The 17,082-nt window shown below is 34.1% G+C and overlaps 2 protein-coding genes across 2 annotated transcripts; one reads left to right on the top strand and one right to left on the bottom strand.

Moving 5' to 3' along the window:
• The first annotated feature begins 2,200 nt into the window (after positions 1-2,200).
• On the top strand, positions 2,201-5,248 carry LOC114164555 (pumilio homolog 15-like). The gene is made up of 5 exons (XM_028049270.2): positions 2,201-3,297; positions 3,429-3,591; positions 4,249-4,412; positions 4,510-4,768; positions 4,886-5,248. The coding sequence occupies exons 1-5, from the start codon at positions 2,468-2,470 to the stop codon at positions 4,994-4,996; spliced, it is 1,527 nt and encodes a 508-aa protein (XP_027905071.2). The 5' UTR covers positions 2,201-2,467; the 3' UTR covers positions 4,997-5,248.
• A 9,939-nt stretch (positions 5,249-15,187) lies between these two features.
• LOC114164669 (peamaclein-like) lies at positions 15,188-15,883 on the bottom strand. Its single transcript, XM_028049409.2, has 2 exons — positions 15,703-15,883; positions 15,188-15,556 (listed from the first exon to the last, which is right to left on the bottom strand). The coding sequence occupies exons 1-2, from the start codon at positions 15,782-15,784 to the stop codon at positions 15,372-15,374; spliced, it is 267 nt and encodes an 88-aa protein (XP_027905210.1). The 5' UTR covers positions 15,785-15,883; the 3' UTR covers positions 15,188-15,371.
• Positions 15,884-17,082: the final 1,199 nt, after the last annotated feature.

Below are 17,082 nucleotides of genomic sequence, written 5' to 3'. Positions count from 1 at the left end.
GGTAAATTGTGGAATCTTGTGATGGTGATTATGATTCAATTCAAAAGGTTATACATGAATTTAGTCTCTATGATGATGTAAAGGAATGTATGAATTGAAAAGTTAGTTTAAAAGAGATGTATAATTTATTACCATAGTGTTCCTAAAGAGGGAGACTACTTTTGTTAATTTAGTGTGTAATGAATATGGATACATGTGTTGTGAGAAGTCATCTTAAACTCTATTAGACTTAGAGACTCACATAAAGTAGTATTGTAGTCTAGGTGGTGAGAGATAAATAAGGCTTTTATGGTGAGATTTGGGGGTGGGCCCCTTTTTCCATAAATTTCTAAGTAAACTTACCTTGTCATGATGAGGTTGAGACCGTACAATTTGATATGGCTAGTCATGGTATTTGTTTCATGATCTTATGACAGGTGCAAGACTTTAGTATCTCAAGAAATGAATGTCTCTTTTGGTTGCAAACTAACAAGAATTATATTATTCTCACATCTTAAATCATTAGTTGATCCTCTTTCTTTTAGGTGCATTTATTGTTTCTTTTTTGAAATTATCGCTATAATAACGTGAGTATATGATTCTGTAAATGAGAGTGAAACTAGACCATGATGATTCATGTGAAATTTTGTCATATATATATATATATATATATCTATATATATTTTGTATTGTGTATATTATATATATGGTGTATTATGTACATTAGTCCTTTGTTTTTATACATTTGATTATGCATGTCTTATGCTCAATTGACTATATTTAATTGATATTCTAAAATTTATGCACTAAAAATGTATGCACTCTAGAGATGAATTTACTTTATTCTTTTTAGGTTGTTACAAAAGTATGTTTATTATGAAAAATCATAGAGATAATTTAGAATTTTATATAATAAAATCAGAGAAATAATATATATATATATATATATATATATATATATATATATATATTTGTGTATTCAGAAAAGAAAATGTTATTTTCCACATCCATTATTCTCCTCTAAGCCTTTTCCCAAAAATGATACTTACATATTTGTGAGCTAATTCTTTTCCCAAAAAAGAAAATATTGAGTCAACTGTTTGACTCCGTGTATGTGAAGTTAATTCCATATAATATTCAGCTGCTCAAAATGTTCACCTTATGCAATTGGTTCAAAATGTATCTGAAATAGCTACTGTTCTTTTTTTGCCATTTTTGGACTACTCCTACAAAGAGACTAACTCTATTGTGGAAGTTGGATAAAGTTTTGACCCAAACTAAAAAAGGTAAGGGATCAAACATACATTCATTTGGGTTGAAAAAAAAAACAAAATAATTATATATTATTCTTAGTTGGACGAGTTTGACCCAAATTTAAAAAAAATATATCCGAAACAGTCAGGCATTTAAATTGAAATCGATAAATAATTGTGTACATATTTGAAATATACTAAAACAAAAATAAAAACTAATTTTATATTATTAATATTTATTTATTTATTTTATAATAATGCCAATAGTATTTTTAATATTAATTTTATTAGAGAAACTTATTTTAATAAATTAATATTTTTTATAGATTTACATTATAGTAATGTGTAAATCATTGAAAAGTAAGCTAAACATTGAATTTAAAGATTAAGAGATTGTGTACGTTTATATTGCTTTTTCAAGAGAAAACGCGTTGTAAAAAAAGTATATATACTTAGGCAAAGTGGAAAAAACATATTATTCAAGAGTACATAGTCATTTTCTTTAATTATTTTATAGTTTTTAATAAATGTTAAATTCGATCACGTATTTATTGTATCTTCACAAAATTCAAATTTGGTTACATAAGTGAAGAAATTCACAGAAGAAACAATAAATCTTATTTATAGTAAGGACTGAAGTTGGTTCAGAAATGGTTTTAACAACTACAAAGCCAGAATGTTTGTTAGAGGATTAATTTCTATATTTTGTATGAAGAAATTATGAGAATATATGGAGTTAATTTGGGAGGATAAAAAATATATTTAAATCATTAAATCTTATAACGTGCGAAAGGAAAGTTTGTAACATTTCTTGCTATTATACACTATGCAATTTCAAATTATAAAATAATGGTAGCAAGATTCACCTAACACTAATAAGAATTTATATTTGAAAAAAAAAAAATTGTGAGATTGTGAGGATATATAAGAGAAAGAAAAGAAACTATGGTACACGAGTTCACATCGAAAGCTGCTGAAGCAGTAGTTTGTTTTGGGTTTTCTCGCATGTAATTTTACTATATATTGCATGCAGAACGGTACCCATTGGAGGACTCTCTTTACTCAGCTAAACAACACTGCCTCCTCACCTCCCACACTCTTCTTCTTCCCTCTTTCTCACCCTAATTCCTTTTTCCTTTCACTTTTTCACCAAATAATAGAAATCCTTCATTCCTTTTTCTAAAACCCCTTTCTATAAATCCTTCTTATTCTTTCATCAATTTCTTTGCTTTCCAATGATGTCGCATGGATCATCATCGTCTGCATTTCACAATGATCATTCAGTGTCCGCCTCTTCTCAACAACCTGTGGGACTGTCTCGGTTCTTCTCGCAATCCCACAACCCTTCCCAAACCCTAGAAGATGCTTTTTCTCGTCTTTGTGTTTCTGCCTCTCCTTTCAACTACTCACATTCCGCCTCTCCTTTCAACTACCCACATTCTGATTTTGTTGCCGATGGTCCTTATGGTATCAATGGTTCTTCCAAGATCCCCCCTTACAACAGTTGGAATGGTGGGATTTCCACTCCTCAGACGGCCAATCTTTGGCACCCCACATTCACTGTTAATAATTATTCTTATCATGGTGATGGGTGTCTTGATTCAAAACCATTGACGAGACAAATAGAAAATCCCACATTCAGTGGTGTTTATCCTGTTGTACCATTCTCTTCCAATGGAATGGTGTTGCAGAAGACCTCTGACAACAACGGTTTCTTGAATGGTGGTGTTTTAGGTGGTAATGGTTTCAATATTCTGGGGTTTACTTTTGATGAAAGGCGCCTCCGATGGTTCAATAATTTTCGTGGTTGCGTTTTGACGTTGGCTACGGATCAACATATGTGTAGGACTTTGCAGGAGACTTTGAAAACATTGACGAGAGAAGAGTTTGATATCATTTTCTTGGAGCTTATTAATCACGTGACTGATTTGATGGTTGACCCCTTTGGGAATTATGTTGTTCAGAGGATGATGGAACTTTGCAGCGAAGAGCAACGGACTCAGTTAGTGTTAAGACTGACTCAGTGTAATTTTCAGTTGGTCAGAATTTGCCTGAGTCCCCATGGGTATGGTTGTTGACTCTTCCATTTTCAAGAATGTTGTCTCGTTACTCTATTTTCTTGCTTTGTTTATTGGGTTTGAACGCATCTATATTTATATTTATGTACGATAAAGCCATTGGTATTTTGTTTTCTAGAACCCGGGCTGTTGAGAAATTATTGGAGTATATAACCTCCCAGGAGCATCGAAATCGTATTATGTCAGCTCTTAGTCCCGGTGCTGCTGTATTGGCAAAGGATGTGAGTGGTCATAGGGTGATTCTGCATTGTCTAAAACAATTCCCTAGAGAAGACAATGAGGTAACTATTGTTCACGGTTTGTTTTCAAGTGTACTTTGCCTTATAACATTCATTTCCTTTGCAAACAAGCAACTGGGGAAACTATATGGAGAAATTTTGTTTAATGATAAGGCTAGACATTTGGTTCTTAGAATGAATTAAGTGATGTGAGTTTAGCTCCGTGTATTATGGGATACAGATTTTTCCACTCCTGTATAATTATTTCAGAGCATTTTGAATTCGACCTTTATGCCATTTAAGTTGAAAGTTGTTTTCTTGGTTTCTGTTCATATGGTTATATACACTTTCAAGAAATAATTACTGTAACTTATAATACCTGTTATGTTACTTCTACTCCTTTGGTAGGTCTTAATTATAAGTTTCTTACTAGAAATAAAGTCTATGTTTATCGAATTAGTCTGTATAAAGATCTTCGTGCTGCTTCATTTCAAATACTTTTAAGAAATTTTTGTTTTTCCTTAATTCACATCTTCTTGACTGAACAGCCCTGTTTGGCTAAGTCCTACAGAAGTTATGGAAGTGATGTAGCTGGCTTATAAGCCTCACTATTCGATTTGTTTACAGAAATTCCAAAGAAAAATAAATTTATTATGTATGAGGTACATTGATCTGGTATTCCTGGCTTCATGAAGTTTTGATTGTAGACTTTTTCGACAGAATCTTCTGAATGTGGTGGCAAGCAAGTGCTTTGATATTGCAACAGATAAAACCGGATGTTGTGTGCTGCAGCCATGCATTAACCATGCACAAGGAGAAATAAAGAAGAAGCTGATAGCTGCTGTCATGTTTTACGCTTCACACTTAGCGGAAGACTGTTACGGGTCTCTTGTTTTTGCCTTCTATATGATGTTTTCTCTTTTCTAGTCAATGAATTTTAATATGCTTGACTTTTACTATTGGTTTTATGTTTCCTGGCAGCAACTATGTTGTGCAACATTTATTGTCTCTGGGGATGCCAGGAGTTGCAGAATCTCTATGGAGACAGCTTGAAGGAAGATTCTTCTATCTGGCCTGTAACAAATATGGGAGTAATGTAGTGGAGAAGTTCTTTCAAGACTCGGTTGAACCGCATTCAACATATATTTCTCTGGAATTGCTCCACAATCCAAATGTTGCAATGCTTCTTGTGGATCCATACGGGAATTATGTCATCAAATCAGCACTGTCAGCATCAAGGGTCAGCGAACTCAAAAACACTTTGTGTTTTGTGATTGCATGTTTGTGCATTAATTTTTCCATATAATGTAGTTTGGGCAATTTCTCCTTTTGCTAGTTACTGAAGTTTGACTTGCAGGGTCATGTCCGGAATGCCTTGGAGCAACTGATCAAACAAAATTCGTTGATGATGCAGAGCAACCTCTTTGGCAAAAAGCTACTTGCTTGGTTTAACAAGGGAAGAATATAAACATGCATTGCTGTTACTTTGTATAGTTCCAAAGACAACTCATACCGCAAGGGGTTGCACGTGTCTCCATTGTTTGTCTGTTCCATTACTGTGGTACCAAACATTACATTGTTTATGTCTTGGCTGTGTTAGTTTTGTAGTTTATTTAGTTCTTTTCAATTTTGTCACCTTCGATGCGATAGTAGGACTTGCTACTGAAAACCGTTCAGATTGAACTACAGAGTGGACTATATTGAACAATTCTCTGCTGTATAGATTACTTCGCACCTACATGAGGGCTGAAGCATGTGATGAAACACAATGATAATCTAAAACTGTACTAGTGTTGTTCCTCTGTATTACATGTTCAATAAATGGATCCTGAGGATAATTTTTGTTAAGGGGATTTAGTGCGGTAGCTCTTTCTACAAACCTCCAACAAAAATGACAAATGCTTGGAACATAATTTTTTATGCATTTTTTCTCTCTCAATAATGTATTCTGTTATGATTAAATGTAATATGTGAGAATTAATTCTTTATTTTTCTTCACATTGGAGGATGGATTTGACGTAGAGTGAATGGAAAAATATGACGGGATAGATGAGAGATTGTAGTGTTGTTTAATTTATGGATTGAGAGGTGAAACTAAATGGATTTGAAGTGAAGGTTTTTGAAAGATTTGATAGATGAGATAGATAAAAAAAAATGATAATAGATAAAAATAAAAGATTACACATTTGTCCTTAGAGGTGGTAATTTGGACTTAAATTGAAGGGCGGGTTTCGCAGGTTTGGTATAAATATGTGAGGTGGACTGAGATATTGAACCTGCTAGCCCGCAAAAGCTCAACCCGCATAACCCGTAGTTTGCACGGGTTGGCTTGCGGTTCGTGTGGGTTGGCCTGCGACCTACGTCGATTGGCTCATGACTTGCATAAAAAAATTACATTTATGTATATTGGTTACTTTCCTTTTTGAACTAATGAACGTTTCAAATTATTGTATTAGTGCAAAAGATAAATGTTATGTATTGTTGAATATGCTATAATTTGAAGAACACATGTCAAAATGCAGAAATGAATATTATAAAAATTTTGAATTATCAATTTATCATTCAATCCCCCAAATCTTTGCTTAATTTTGTGAACTTGTTAAAATTTTTCAATTTGTTGAACATTTAAAGTTTTACATAAGAATTAAAAAAGAAAAGCGGGCCGCTCGCGGACTCACTTGCTAGAACTTATGCGAGGCGGACCAAACTTTTCATCCCCTTTCAATATGCGATGGGCCATTCCGGCCTGCATTTTGGAGTTAAGTGCAAGACGATCCTAAACAGCGGGGCCGACCTGCATTTTCACTCCTATTTATCCTTATGATTAAAAGTAATATAAAATAAAGATTTAATGAGTTCAACTTAATTTAAAAAATGCTTTAATATATTAATTTAAAATTAAATGTTAAAATCAAATTAAAATAAAAAATTATAATGATTAGTTTTATAATTAAAAAAATACAAATCTGTACATTACTTAGATAATCATGAGGAAGGCAATGTTGTGTGTAATTGCAGATAAATTGTACGATATTTAAGTAAAAAATCTAATATGAACAAACATCTCATAACATACCTGGATCTTATGGTTTACGTGATCGTGAGTGTCTTTTCACCATGGTATTTTATATATTTTATTTTATTGAAAATATTTTTGAAAGAAGTCCTTAAATTTTTTTTAGAAAAATTAATGTCTATCTATTTATACTTGCACCCAAATAACTTTAGTGAAAGTTGTTTACCACAAATGCTTATAATAAAAGATATTATTTCAATATGGATGTTATATACATAAATTTCTTAAAATTAAAGTAAATTATTTATAAAATATAAACAAATTTTTTCTTTAAAAAGAGTTCTCTTTGAATGTAAGAAACTCATAAACCCTATATTTAAATAACACTTCTAATTATAAGCAATCTCAATATAATTCTTTAATCTGTCGAATTGTATATCTATCTATTATAGTTTATAAATAAACATACTCTTTAATGAATATCATCATTTTTTATTTTAAAAACTATTATATCACTATTTGAATATATAACTTTTTATTATTATAAATTTTTGACTAATTACTATATATACATTTTTTATAACTTTTTTAAAATTATAACATAATACGCTCATAAATTAATTTGCAAAATTTTATTAATTTTTCCTTCCATTTATTTCTTTTTATTATTTTTTTCTCTTTTTTTATTAAGAGTTTAATTATAAAAACAATAATTAATATTATTTTAGAATTGTAAAATTACAAGTAGGAAAATTACTCGAAAGTGATAAAACTTGCATAACATTTTATTAACGAAATAATATTTTTTAATCATGAGAAAACAAACTATTCATCATCAAAGGAAAATGTTATGGTTGATATTATCATGGACCTTAAACTTTGTATATTATGTGAATATTTTTCTTTAAACATGATTTATTATAAGTATGTTCATCTATTTCATATGGCCGAATATATGTCGGTCCACTTAGTCATACTCATATGTAATTGGGCCTACCAGGTCATTGAGTCCACAAGTGATTGTATCTCACAAATAATGTGAATCTCTCAAGTAATTGGACCTCTTGGTCATGACCCAGTCAAGTACGAATCTACAAAATATACTAATATAAATAACATGTTAGAGGACACAAATAATTACATCTTCATTAATCATTAATCGAAACATTTAATTGAACGTTGAAGTGTTGCCCAACCCCTACACGGTGTTAGGGATAAGTACCCAAGAAGTGTCTACCGTGCTTTATAACAATTTTAAACAATAACAAGTGTATATCTTCAAGAACAAGTTAAAAAGATGAATATAACAATTTAAAACAATAACAAGTGTGTCTTTATATTTTGCAAAATTCTGTATACAAAGAAATTCTTCACAATTTATAGAGATAAAATTCGTAAAAATCGAATTAATTAAAACCGTAAAACATTATAGTTTGATTTTAATTTTTATGTTTAGTTCATGTGAGTTTTTAATAACAAATTGAACCAAGTTTATTTTATAATCAGATGTAATTCAAATATTTAACCACTTGCCTAAGTAACACAAAGTAATATTAGATAAAAGGTGATATTTAAATAAATTAGTTAATGGAGCTAGGTTTTATTTTAAGGCGTGCATAAATAATTACTATTTTAGGGTTTGTTTATGGCATGATAAGTGATTGTTATCTTTTGTAATTGGTTAAGAATTATAAATCAAATGAATACAATCATGAAAATTTGTAGCCCCATAAATTATGGGTCAAGTTCAAATCTGAAGGAAAAAAAATCATGAATGTAACTATTATTATTTGTAAGTAATTCAATTAGAACAAAATAAATTGAAATATTGGTAAAGGGATACGTGGTAGTTTGTCATTAGCAAGTACTATTAAAGCTTGATTAAGGGTGAAATACTGGTCCAAAATCGAGATTTTTTGCTGCTTCTACTCAAACCATTTCACGTAAAGGAGTGTTAATTAAGCCTAGTTTTTCTCAAATTGATGGATCAAATACCTTTCGATGGATCTTTAAAAATGTCAATTTTATGCACTGAATAACATGATTTAACTAATGTTGTAAAAGAAAAACAGGGTGCCTTAGTATCAAATAATGCTATCTCACACTAATCCCTTTACTTAATTTTTGAATTCTTTTTTTGTTTTCATATTATTTGTTCTTTCGTAATTTTGTTGCATGTCAACAACGACCTTCCTTTCTTTATAAGAAGAAATCATTTACTATGATATAAATATGTCATTTTGAGATTGATTATTTTCCTTTTTAATATATATATATATATATATATATATATATATATATATAATTTTCCTATATTATACTGTCCCATTATGCTTATCATAATCTTCATCATCATTATTATTATTGTTATTATTTAAAGATAAATTATTAATAAAATTATATTTAAATGATGATATTATATTTAAGTTAACATTATTTACTTGTGTTACTCATCACACCGTAATGCAGACTCCACCGGAAAAGTATAATTGTTGGGTATTGGGCTCCCTTTCTATATGGAGAAAAGGCCTAAAATTTGAGAAGCCCATGTCTCACTGAACCTAGTGGAGAAGAGGCTATAAAAAGAGAGAGGCAGAACAATAGAGTCAGAATACACTGAAAGCCCTAACACATAGAGGGAGAGGTAGAGGGAAAATTCTGTTCACGTTTTTCACAGAGCTGTCACAGTAAATTCGGCGCTGCGGATTCGTTCACCGTTGGATCGGGCTGAAATTTTTACAGCAGGTTCGGAACTCATTGCTCTTCATTCTGACCGGTCGGATCTTCGATACGAGGTCTGAGTTGGGAGATATTAATTTCGCACTGCAGCAGTGATTTGTAGAGGTTTTCCCCTCTTGTTCTTCTCTATTTGAAAGCTTTGTTGCTTTGTTATTTGGTTGGGTATTGGCACTAATTTGTGCTATTGATTGAGACTCTTTTGTACTCTTGTTGATCATAGTGGAGCTATTTCTTTGGTCTGGACGACTCATGGTTTTTACCCTTGATTTGAGGGGTTTTCCACGTTAAAAATCTTGGTGCCTTTATTTGTGTTTTTGGTGATTTATTATTGCTGCTCTTTGATTATTGCTCCTCATAGATTCTTGCAAGTTAGGGGAAATTATATCCGCTGCATTCTCTGGTATATTGTTTGTTGTTGTTTTCCCCATCAGAGTGGCATCAGAGCTCTTGGTTGGGTTATATTTACTTGCTTGAATGATGGAGGCAAATGCAAAGATGGTTGCTTTGAATGGTACAAATTATCATTTGTGGAAGGGCAAGATGAAAGATTTATTATTTGTCAAGAAATTGCATCTTCCGGTCTTTGCTACACAGAAGCCAGATTCTATGTCTGAAGAAGAATGGGACTTTGAGCACCAACAAGTATGTGGTTTTATTCGGCAATATGTTGAAGATAATGTTTATAATCATATTGCTAATGAGACACATGCCAAAGCTTTGTGGGAGAAGATTGAGTCTTTGTATGCTTCTAAGTCAGGCAATAATAAATTGTATTTGTTAAATTGCTTGATGAATTTGAGGTACATGGAGAATTCTTCTATTTCTGATCACTTAAATGAGTTTCAAGGGCTCCTAGATCAATTGTCAGGAATGGGCATAAAGTTTGATGACGAAGTTATGGGATTATGGTTGCTTAATACTCTACCAGAGTCTTGGGAGGTATTTCGGGTTTCAATTACGAACTCTGCCTCGAATGATGTTGTTTCTTTTCAGATGGCAAAAAGCGGTGCTCTTAATGAAGAGATGAGAAGGAAGGCACATGGTTCTTCATCTCAGTCTGAGATGCTTGTTACAGAAGTTAGGGGGAGAAAGCAGAAAAAGGAACATAAAGGTGGTAGAGAGAAGAGTAGGAGCAAGTCCAAGTCAAGATACAAGAATTTAGAGTGTCATTTTTGTCATAAAACTGGGCACATTCAGAAATATTGTTTTAAGTGGAAAAAGGAGAACAAAGACAGGAAGGGCAAACAGAGAGAGAATGATCATCATGATGATGATCGTGTCACTACTGCTACAGATGGTGATCTTGTTCTTTTTCGTGACTTTGAGTCCGTTAATCTTGTATCTGATGAGAGCATGTGGATTATTGATAGTGGTGCTACACTGCATGTTACACCTAGGAAGGAGTTCTTCACATCTTACACTTCTGGTGATTTTGGAGTGTTGAAGATGGGTAATGATGGTGAGTCTAAAGTGATTGGTGTTGGTGATGTTTGCCTGCAAACCAACATGGGAGTGCAGTTGTTGCTTAAAGGAGTCAAACATGCTCCGGATGTCCGTTTTAATTTAATCTCTGTGCAGTTGCTTGATGATTGTGGTTATGACAATCACTTTGGTTCTAGTAAATGGAAGCTCACTAAAGGTAACTTGGTTATGGCCAGAGGGGAGAAACAATCTAAATTGTATTGGACTAAAGCTTTGGTTGCTAAAGACAGTGTGAATGCTATGTATATGGAGGCATCTTTGTGGCACCGGAGGCTTGGTCATATAAGTGAGAAAGGGCTTAACTGCTTAGCTAAAAAGGATGTGCTTATGGGATTGAGAAATGCAGAATTGGAGAAATGTTCTCATTGCATGGCTGGTAAACAAACCAGAGTATCTTTTAAGAAGCATCCACCCTCAAGGAAGTCAGAATTGCTTGAATTGGTGCATTCTGACGTTTGTGGCCCATTAAAGGTAAAGTCATTTAGTGGTGCACTTTACTTTGTTACTTTTATTGGTGATTGTTCCAGGAAGCTATGGGTCTATGCTCTTCAGCGGAAAGGTCAAGTACTTGAAAAGTTCAAGGAATTTCATGCTATGGTTGAGAGGCAATCAGGCAAGAAGCTGAAATGCATCCGTAGTGATAATGGTGGTGAGTACCGTGGACCTTTTGATGTTTATTGCAGGCAGCATGGTATTAGACACGAGAAGACTCCTCCTAAAACTTCTCAGTTAAATGGTCTAGCGGAGAGGATGAACAGGACCTTGGTTGAAAGGGTTACATGTATGCTTTCGGAAGCAAAGTCGCCTAAGCACTTTTGGGGAGAGGCATTGCTTGCAGCTGTGCATGTTATTAATCTCAGTCCCGCAGTTGCTTTGAATACTGAGGTGCCAGACAAAATTTGGTTTGGTAAGAATGTTAGATATGATCATTTGCGTGTCTTTGGTTGCAGGGCATTTGTTCATGTTCCTAAGGATGAAAGATCCAAGTTAGATAAAAAGACAAGGCAATGTATCTTTATTGGCTATGGTGAGGATGAATTTGGCTACAGGTTTTATGATCCTGTTGAGAAGAAGCTTGTTAGAAGTCGTGATGTACAATTCATGGAAGACCAGACCATTGAAGACATTGATAAGGTGGAGAAGACCACACCCGAGAAAGACAGTAATCTCACTGATGGTAATCCGATGAGGTTGCCCGCTCACAATTTGGATAATGTTGAAACGGAAGCTCAAGACAATGAGCAACATGGTGATGTTGATGATCAACAGTTTGGAAGTGGAGTAGAGGTTCCAATTGATGATGCTCAAGAGAAACATGATGATGATGACGATCTTGGTGATATACCTGAATCACCTCAAGTCCAACTCAGGAGGTCTAATAGACAAAAACAACCTTCTACAAGGTATTCCTGTGATGAGTACATAACCTTGACTGACGGTGGAGAACCTGAGTGTTTTGAAGAGGCTTTGGATAGTGAAGAGAAGAAACAGTGGCTGGATGCAATGCAAGATGAGATGAAATCTTTGCTTGATAATCACACTTGCGACTTGGTGAAATTGCCTAAGGGCAAAAGGGCATTGGAAACTAGGTGGATTTTCAGGGTGAAACAAGATTCAAATTCTACGCTTCCAAGGTACAAGGCCAGATTAGTGGTGAAAGGTTTCAGACATAAAAAGGGTGTTGATTTTAATGAGATTTTCTCACCTGTGGTGAAAATGTCATCCATCAGAACTGTGCTAAGTTTAGCTGCTACTCTTGATTTGGAGGTTGAGCAGATGGATGTGAAGACAGCTTTTCTTCATGGTAATTTGGAGGAAGAGATATACATGAAGCAACCTGATGGTTTTCTTGTTAAAGGCAAGGAAGATTACGTGTGTAGACTAAGGAAGAGTCTATACGGTTTGAAGCAAGCCCCAAGGCAGTGGTATAAGAAGTTTGAGTCTTTTATGTGTGAGCAGGGTTACAAGAAGACTACTTCTGATCATTGTGTCTTTGTTAAAAGTTTTTCTAATGATGACTTTATTATCCTGTTATTATATGTTGATGACATGCTTATTGTTGGGAAAGATATTTCCAGAATTGACAGGTTAAAGAAGACACTTGGCGAGTCTTTTGCCATGAAAGACTTGGGAGCTGCTAAAAGGATTCTTGGCATACATATCTCACGTGATAGGAGAGAAAAGAAGATTTATCTATCACAAGAGCAATACATTAGGAAGGTGTTGCAGAGATTCCAGATGGAAAATGCTAAAGCTGTGAGTACTCCTCTTGCTACTCATTTTAAACTGAGTGTTAAACAGAGTCCTTCAAATGAAGTTGAGAAGACCAATATGAGTAGAGTTCCTTATGCATCTATGGTGGGCAGTTTGATGTATGCGATGGTGTGTACAAGACCAGATATTGCACATGTTGTTGGTACAGTTAGTCGATTTTTGTCAAACCCAGGTAGAGAGCATTGGAATGCTGTGAAATGGATTTTGAGGTATCTTCATGGTACAGTTGATATGAAGCTTTGTTTTGGAGGTGATAAACCTACTTTGATGGGTTACTCAGACTCAGATATGGCTGGGGATATTGATTCCAGAAAGTCCACTTCGGGCTATTTGATAAAGTTTGCAGGAGGAGTTGTGGCTTGGCAATCAAGACTACAAAGGTGTGTAGCGTTGTCTACTACAGAGGCAGAGTTCATTGCTATTACTGAAACATGCAAGGAGGTGTTATGGTTGAAGAAATTCTTGCAGGAGCTTGGTTTTAGGCAAGATAACTATTCATTGTTTGTTGATAGCCAAAGTGCTATCCATCTTGGTAAGAATCCAACTTTTCATTCTAGATCCAAACATATTGATGTGAGGTATCATTGGATACGTGATGCTTTGGATGCTAAGTTGTTGGAGTTGGAAAAAGTTCATACAGATGATAATGGTGCTGATATGATGACTAAAGCATTGCCAAGAGGAAAGTTTGAAGTTTGTTGTGAGATCGCCGGTTTGGCGGTTATCTCCACATAGTTGTGAGGGGGAGATTTGTTGGGTATTGGGCTCCCTTCCTATGTGGAGAAAAGGCCCAAAATTTGAGAAGCCCATGTCTCACTTAACCTAGTGGAGAGGAGGCTATAAAAAGAGAGAGGCAGAATAATAGAGTCAGAATACACTGAAAGCCCTAACACATAGAGGGAGAGGTAGAAGGAAAATTCTGTTCACGTTTTTCACAGAGCTGTCACAGTAAATTCGGCGCTGCGGATTCGTTCACCGTTGGATCGGGCTGAAATTTTTACAGCAGGTTCGGAACTCATTGCTCTTCATTCTGACCGGTCGGATCTTTGATACGAGGTCTGAGTTGGGAGATATTAATTTCGCACAACAGCAGTGATTTGTAGAGGTTTTCCCCTCTTGTTCTTCTCTATTTGAAAGCTTTGTTGCTTTGTTATTTGGTTGGGTGTTGGCACTAATTTGTGCTATTGATTGAGACTCTTTTGTACTCTTCCCCTGCTTTTTCAGGGTAATAAGAGGTAGAGAAAATGCCTCGAGCCAAAGTTCGAGTACCAGGCGCTACAGCGCTGAAGTAATCCATGCCCTACTCCCAGGAAAAGCTCGAACGACCTTCAACAAATGGGTACCTGTACCCGAAACCGACACAGGTGGGTAGGTAGAGAATACCTAGGGGCGCGAGACAACTCTCTCTAAGGAACTCGGCAAAATAGCCCCGTAACTTCGGGAGAAGGGGTGCCTCCTCACAAAGGGGGTCGCAGTGACCAGGCCCGGGCGACTGTTTACCAAAAACACAGGTCTCCGCAAAGTCGTAAGACCACATCATAGTGGAGCTATTTCTTTGGTCTGGACGACTCGTGGTTTTTACCCTTGATTTGAGGGGTTTTCCACATTAAAAATCTTGGTGCCTTTATTTGTGTTTTTGGTGATTTATTATTGCTGCTCTTTGATTATTGCTCCTCATAGATTCTTGCAAGTTAGGGGAAATTATATCCGCTGCATTCTCTGGTATATTGTTTGTTGTTGTTTTCCCCATCAATAATGAGTGGTTGCAAATGTAGGCTCAGATAAAAAGTATGATACTTATTATATATATAAAATAACATAATAATTGAAAGTAAAATATATAATTAAAATAATTGGATTTTGAATAAATATATAAAAGTTTAAAAATAACATATCTATATATTTCATTTTATAATTATTAGTTACCTTAACAAAATCATCTTAAAGTTACTTATGATATAATGAGTTAACTAACCAAGTTTTCATTATATATAAGTAACGTTTCAGGTAGTTTAAGGTAAAAGATACCTTAAAAAGGAATTAGCAACATTGATTGTTCACACAAGACTAATTAATTAAAACTAGAGCCTTTCAAGTATACAGAAGGCCAACGATAAAACCAATTAAATTAGCCTTCGTCACACCCAATTAATAAATAATGATATAAGATTGATGAATGAGTAGATAGAGGAACATGATTACAATGATACATAGTAAGCTAATTAGCTAGCGAAGCCAATACATAAAGTTGGCACAGTATTATTATGCAGTATGGTAGAATGGAAATGAACATGGAAAATGGAAAGTGTTGTGCAATGAAGGGGTAACACAACTAAGGGCATTTGCTCTTGCCCTTAGAGTTCTTCATATCCCTGTAGCAAGGACACTCGTCCTTGTTTCCGTAAGTCCCAGATGGCACACAGTTACACTTCTTGCAGCAGATTCCACAGAACTTCAAGCAACTCTTCTTAACCCCAGCCTTCGCACACCTCTTTTCACACTTTGAGTCACAGAACTCTAAATCCACCACACAACACACCAGTTATAATTGATTACACCATTTTCAACAAATACACACTCCTATCATGCAGCAACCAACATTTGAACCAAAACACATGCAGTTATACATGTACCGAGTGATGGAGGGAATGTTAATCAATTACCTGAACCAGCCATTGAGATTTCCATGAAAGAGGAGCTAAGGACGAGGAACACAAGGAGCACACTTGCATACACAACCTTCATCCTGTTCTTCACACACCAGAATAGAGAACACAGTATTGTTTGTCACGAAATGTTAAGGTTGTTACTAGGTTGTGTTGTGTTGTGTTGTGGTGGAGTGAGCAACTCAAGATCTAATTTATAGTAGCGAATGAAGGGTATGTAAGGTTTTTGGACTTACTTGGACTTGGGAAGATCTTACGTGTGAAATTTATTACTACTTCGTAGTTCGATCAAAACTTGCAAGCAGGATACAGCTGGCCATTTTCTAGTACTCGTAACATCATTATGTATTATTCAATATAAATAATAAATGTTATTTGAATTTAATTTTGATATATTAATTACCATTCTTTTATACAGTTAACTACTTACAAAGCATGCTAAATATATGACTTTAAAATGCTCTTTGCTGATTAAAAAAAAATATAACTTTAAAAATGCTAATCTGATGTTAAAAAGTTACAATTTTACTGCGCGTAAGAATTCGTCATTAAATTTATTTCTAGATTTAGGTTGTCGTTAGTCGCAGGTAAGAGCATGCATGCCATTATTAAATTTGATTTCCAGATATAGATTGACGTTTGTCGCAAGTAAGAGGAAGAACATGAAACAATAAGTATGCATGCATGGCCATTGTGATCATGATCATAAAATGATGAGTTTTTCCCACGCTTTGTTTGCACCAAAAGTCTTCACTCTTCTCACTTTAATGCGCACATGCATCTTTATGCCTAGGATACTTGTGTGTGGAAAATTAAATTCCGAATATTCTCATTTATCACATAAATTAATAAATTATAATGTCAACAAGATTCAGTAATTGACCATCTTGAACAATAACATTTTCTTCAAATTATCAGCAACTACATGCACAGTTTTAGTGTATATATAAGATGAAAATATTCATTTCCTGACATTTTTTTTCTTCTCTAAATTGTAAAAGAAAGGAAATAACACCAAGTTTGAGAGGACCCAGTTCACCCCCACGAATCTGGGTTACAGCAACAGCATATCCCAAAAATCTCTCTCTCCGAGTTTCTGATAATATACTCCAAGATCTATATATACTATAAATGTTTCTTTAAAGGTTTAAACGAAATTCTAAGTTCACATTATGTGAAAATAAAAATGTTGAACAATGTATAAAAAAATATTTATAAATTTATTATTTTAAGATTTTATATTAACTTCTTATGTGAATTCTGACCATGCCTGTAAATTCTCTATATTTTCTCTAAACACCCGTGATTTTGTGTTTTGTTTTTTCTACTTCTTTTATTTGCCACTAATGTATATCCATCTACATAAAGAATATCATT

Source organism: Vigna unguiculata, chromosome 9 (genome assembly GCF_037176805.1).
Source record: "Vigna unguiculata cultivar grain cowpea cultivar isolate G323 ecotype 2 chromosome 9, ASM3717680v1, whole genome shotgun sequence".
Classification (NCBI taxonomy): domain Eukaryota; kingdom Viridiplantae; phylum Streptophyta; class Magnoliopsida; order Fabales; family Fabaceae; genus Vigna; species Vigna unguiculata.
The sequence above is the reverse complement of the archived record's forward strand: the minus strand, read 5'-3'. Positions and strand labels throughout refer to the sequence as shown.

Bases quoted from the DNA above. Each gene is read 5' to 3' on its own strand.
- LOC114164555 (XM_028049270.2), top strand. From the start codon at position 2,468: ATGATGTCGCATGGATCATCATCGTCTGCATTTCACAATGATCATTCA. The intron at 3,592-4,248 runs GTAACTATTGTT...CTTTTTCGACAG, and splicing joins TCCCTAGAGAAGACAATGAG to AATCTTCTGAATGTGGTGGC. The intron at 4,413-4,509 runs GTCTCTTGTTTT...GTTTCCTGGCAG, and splicing joins TTAGCGGAAGACTGTTACGG to CAACTATGTTGTGCAACATT.
- LOC114164669 (XM_028049409.2), bottom strand. From the start codon at position 15,784: ATGAAGGTTGTGTATGCAAGTGTGCTCCTTGTGTTCCTCGTCCTTAGC. The intron at 15,557-15,702 runs GTAATTGATTAA...TGGTGGATTTAG, and splicing joins AATCTCAATGGCTGGTTCAG to AGTTCTGTGACTCAAAGTGT.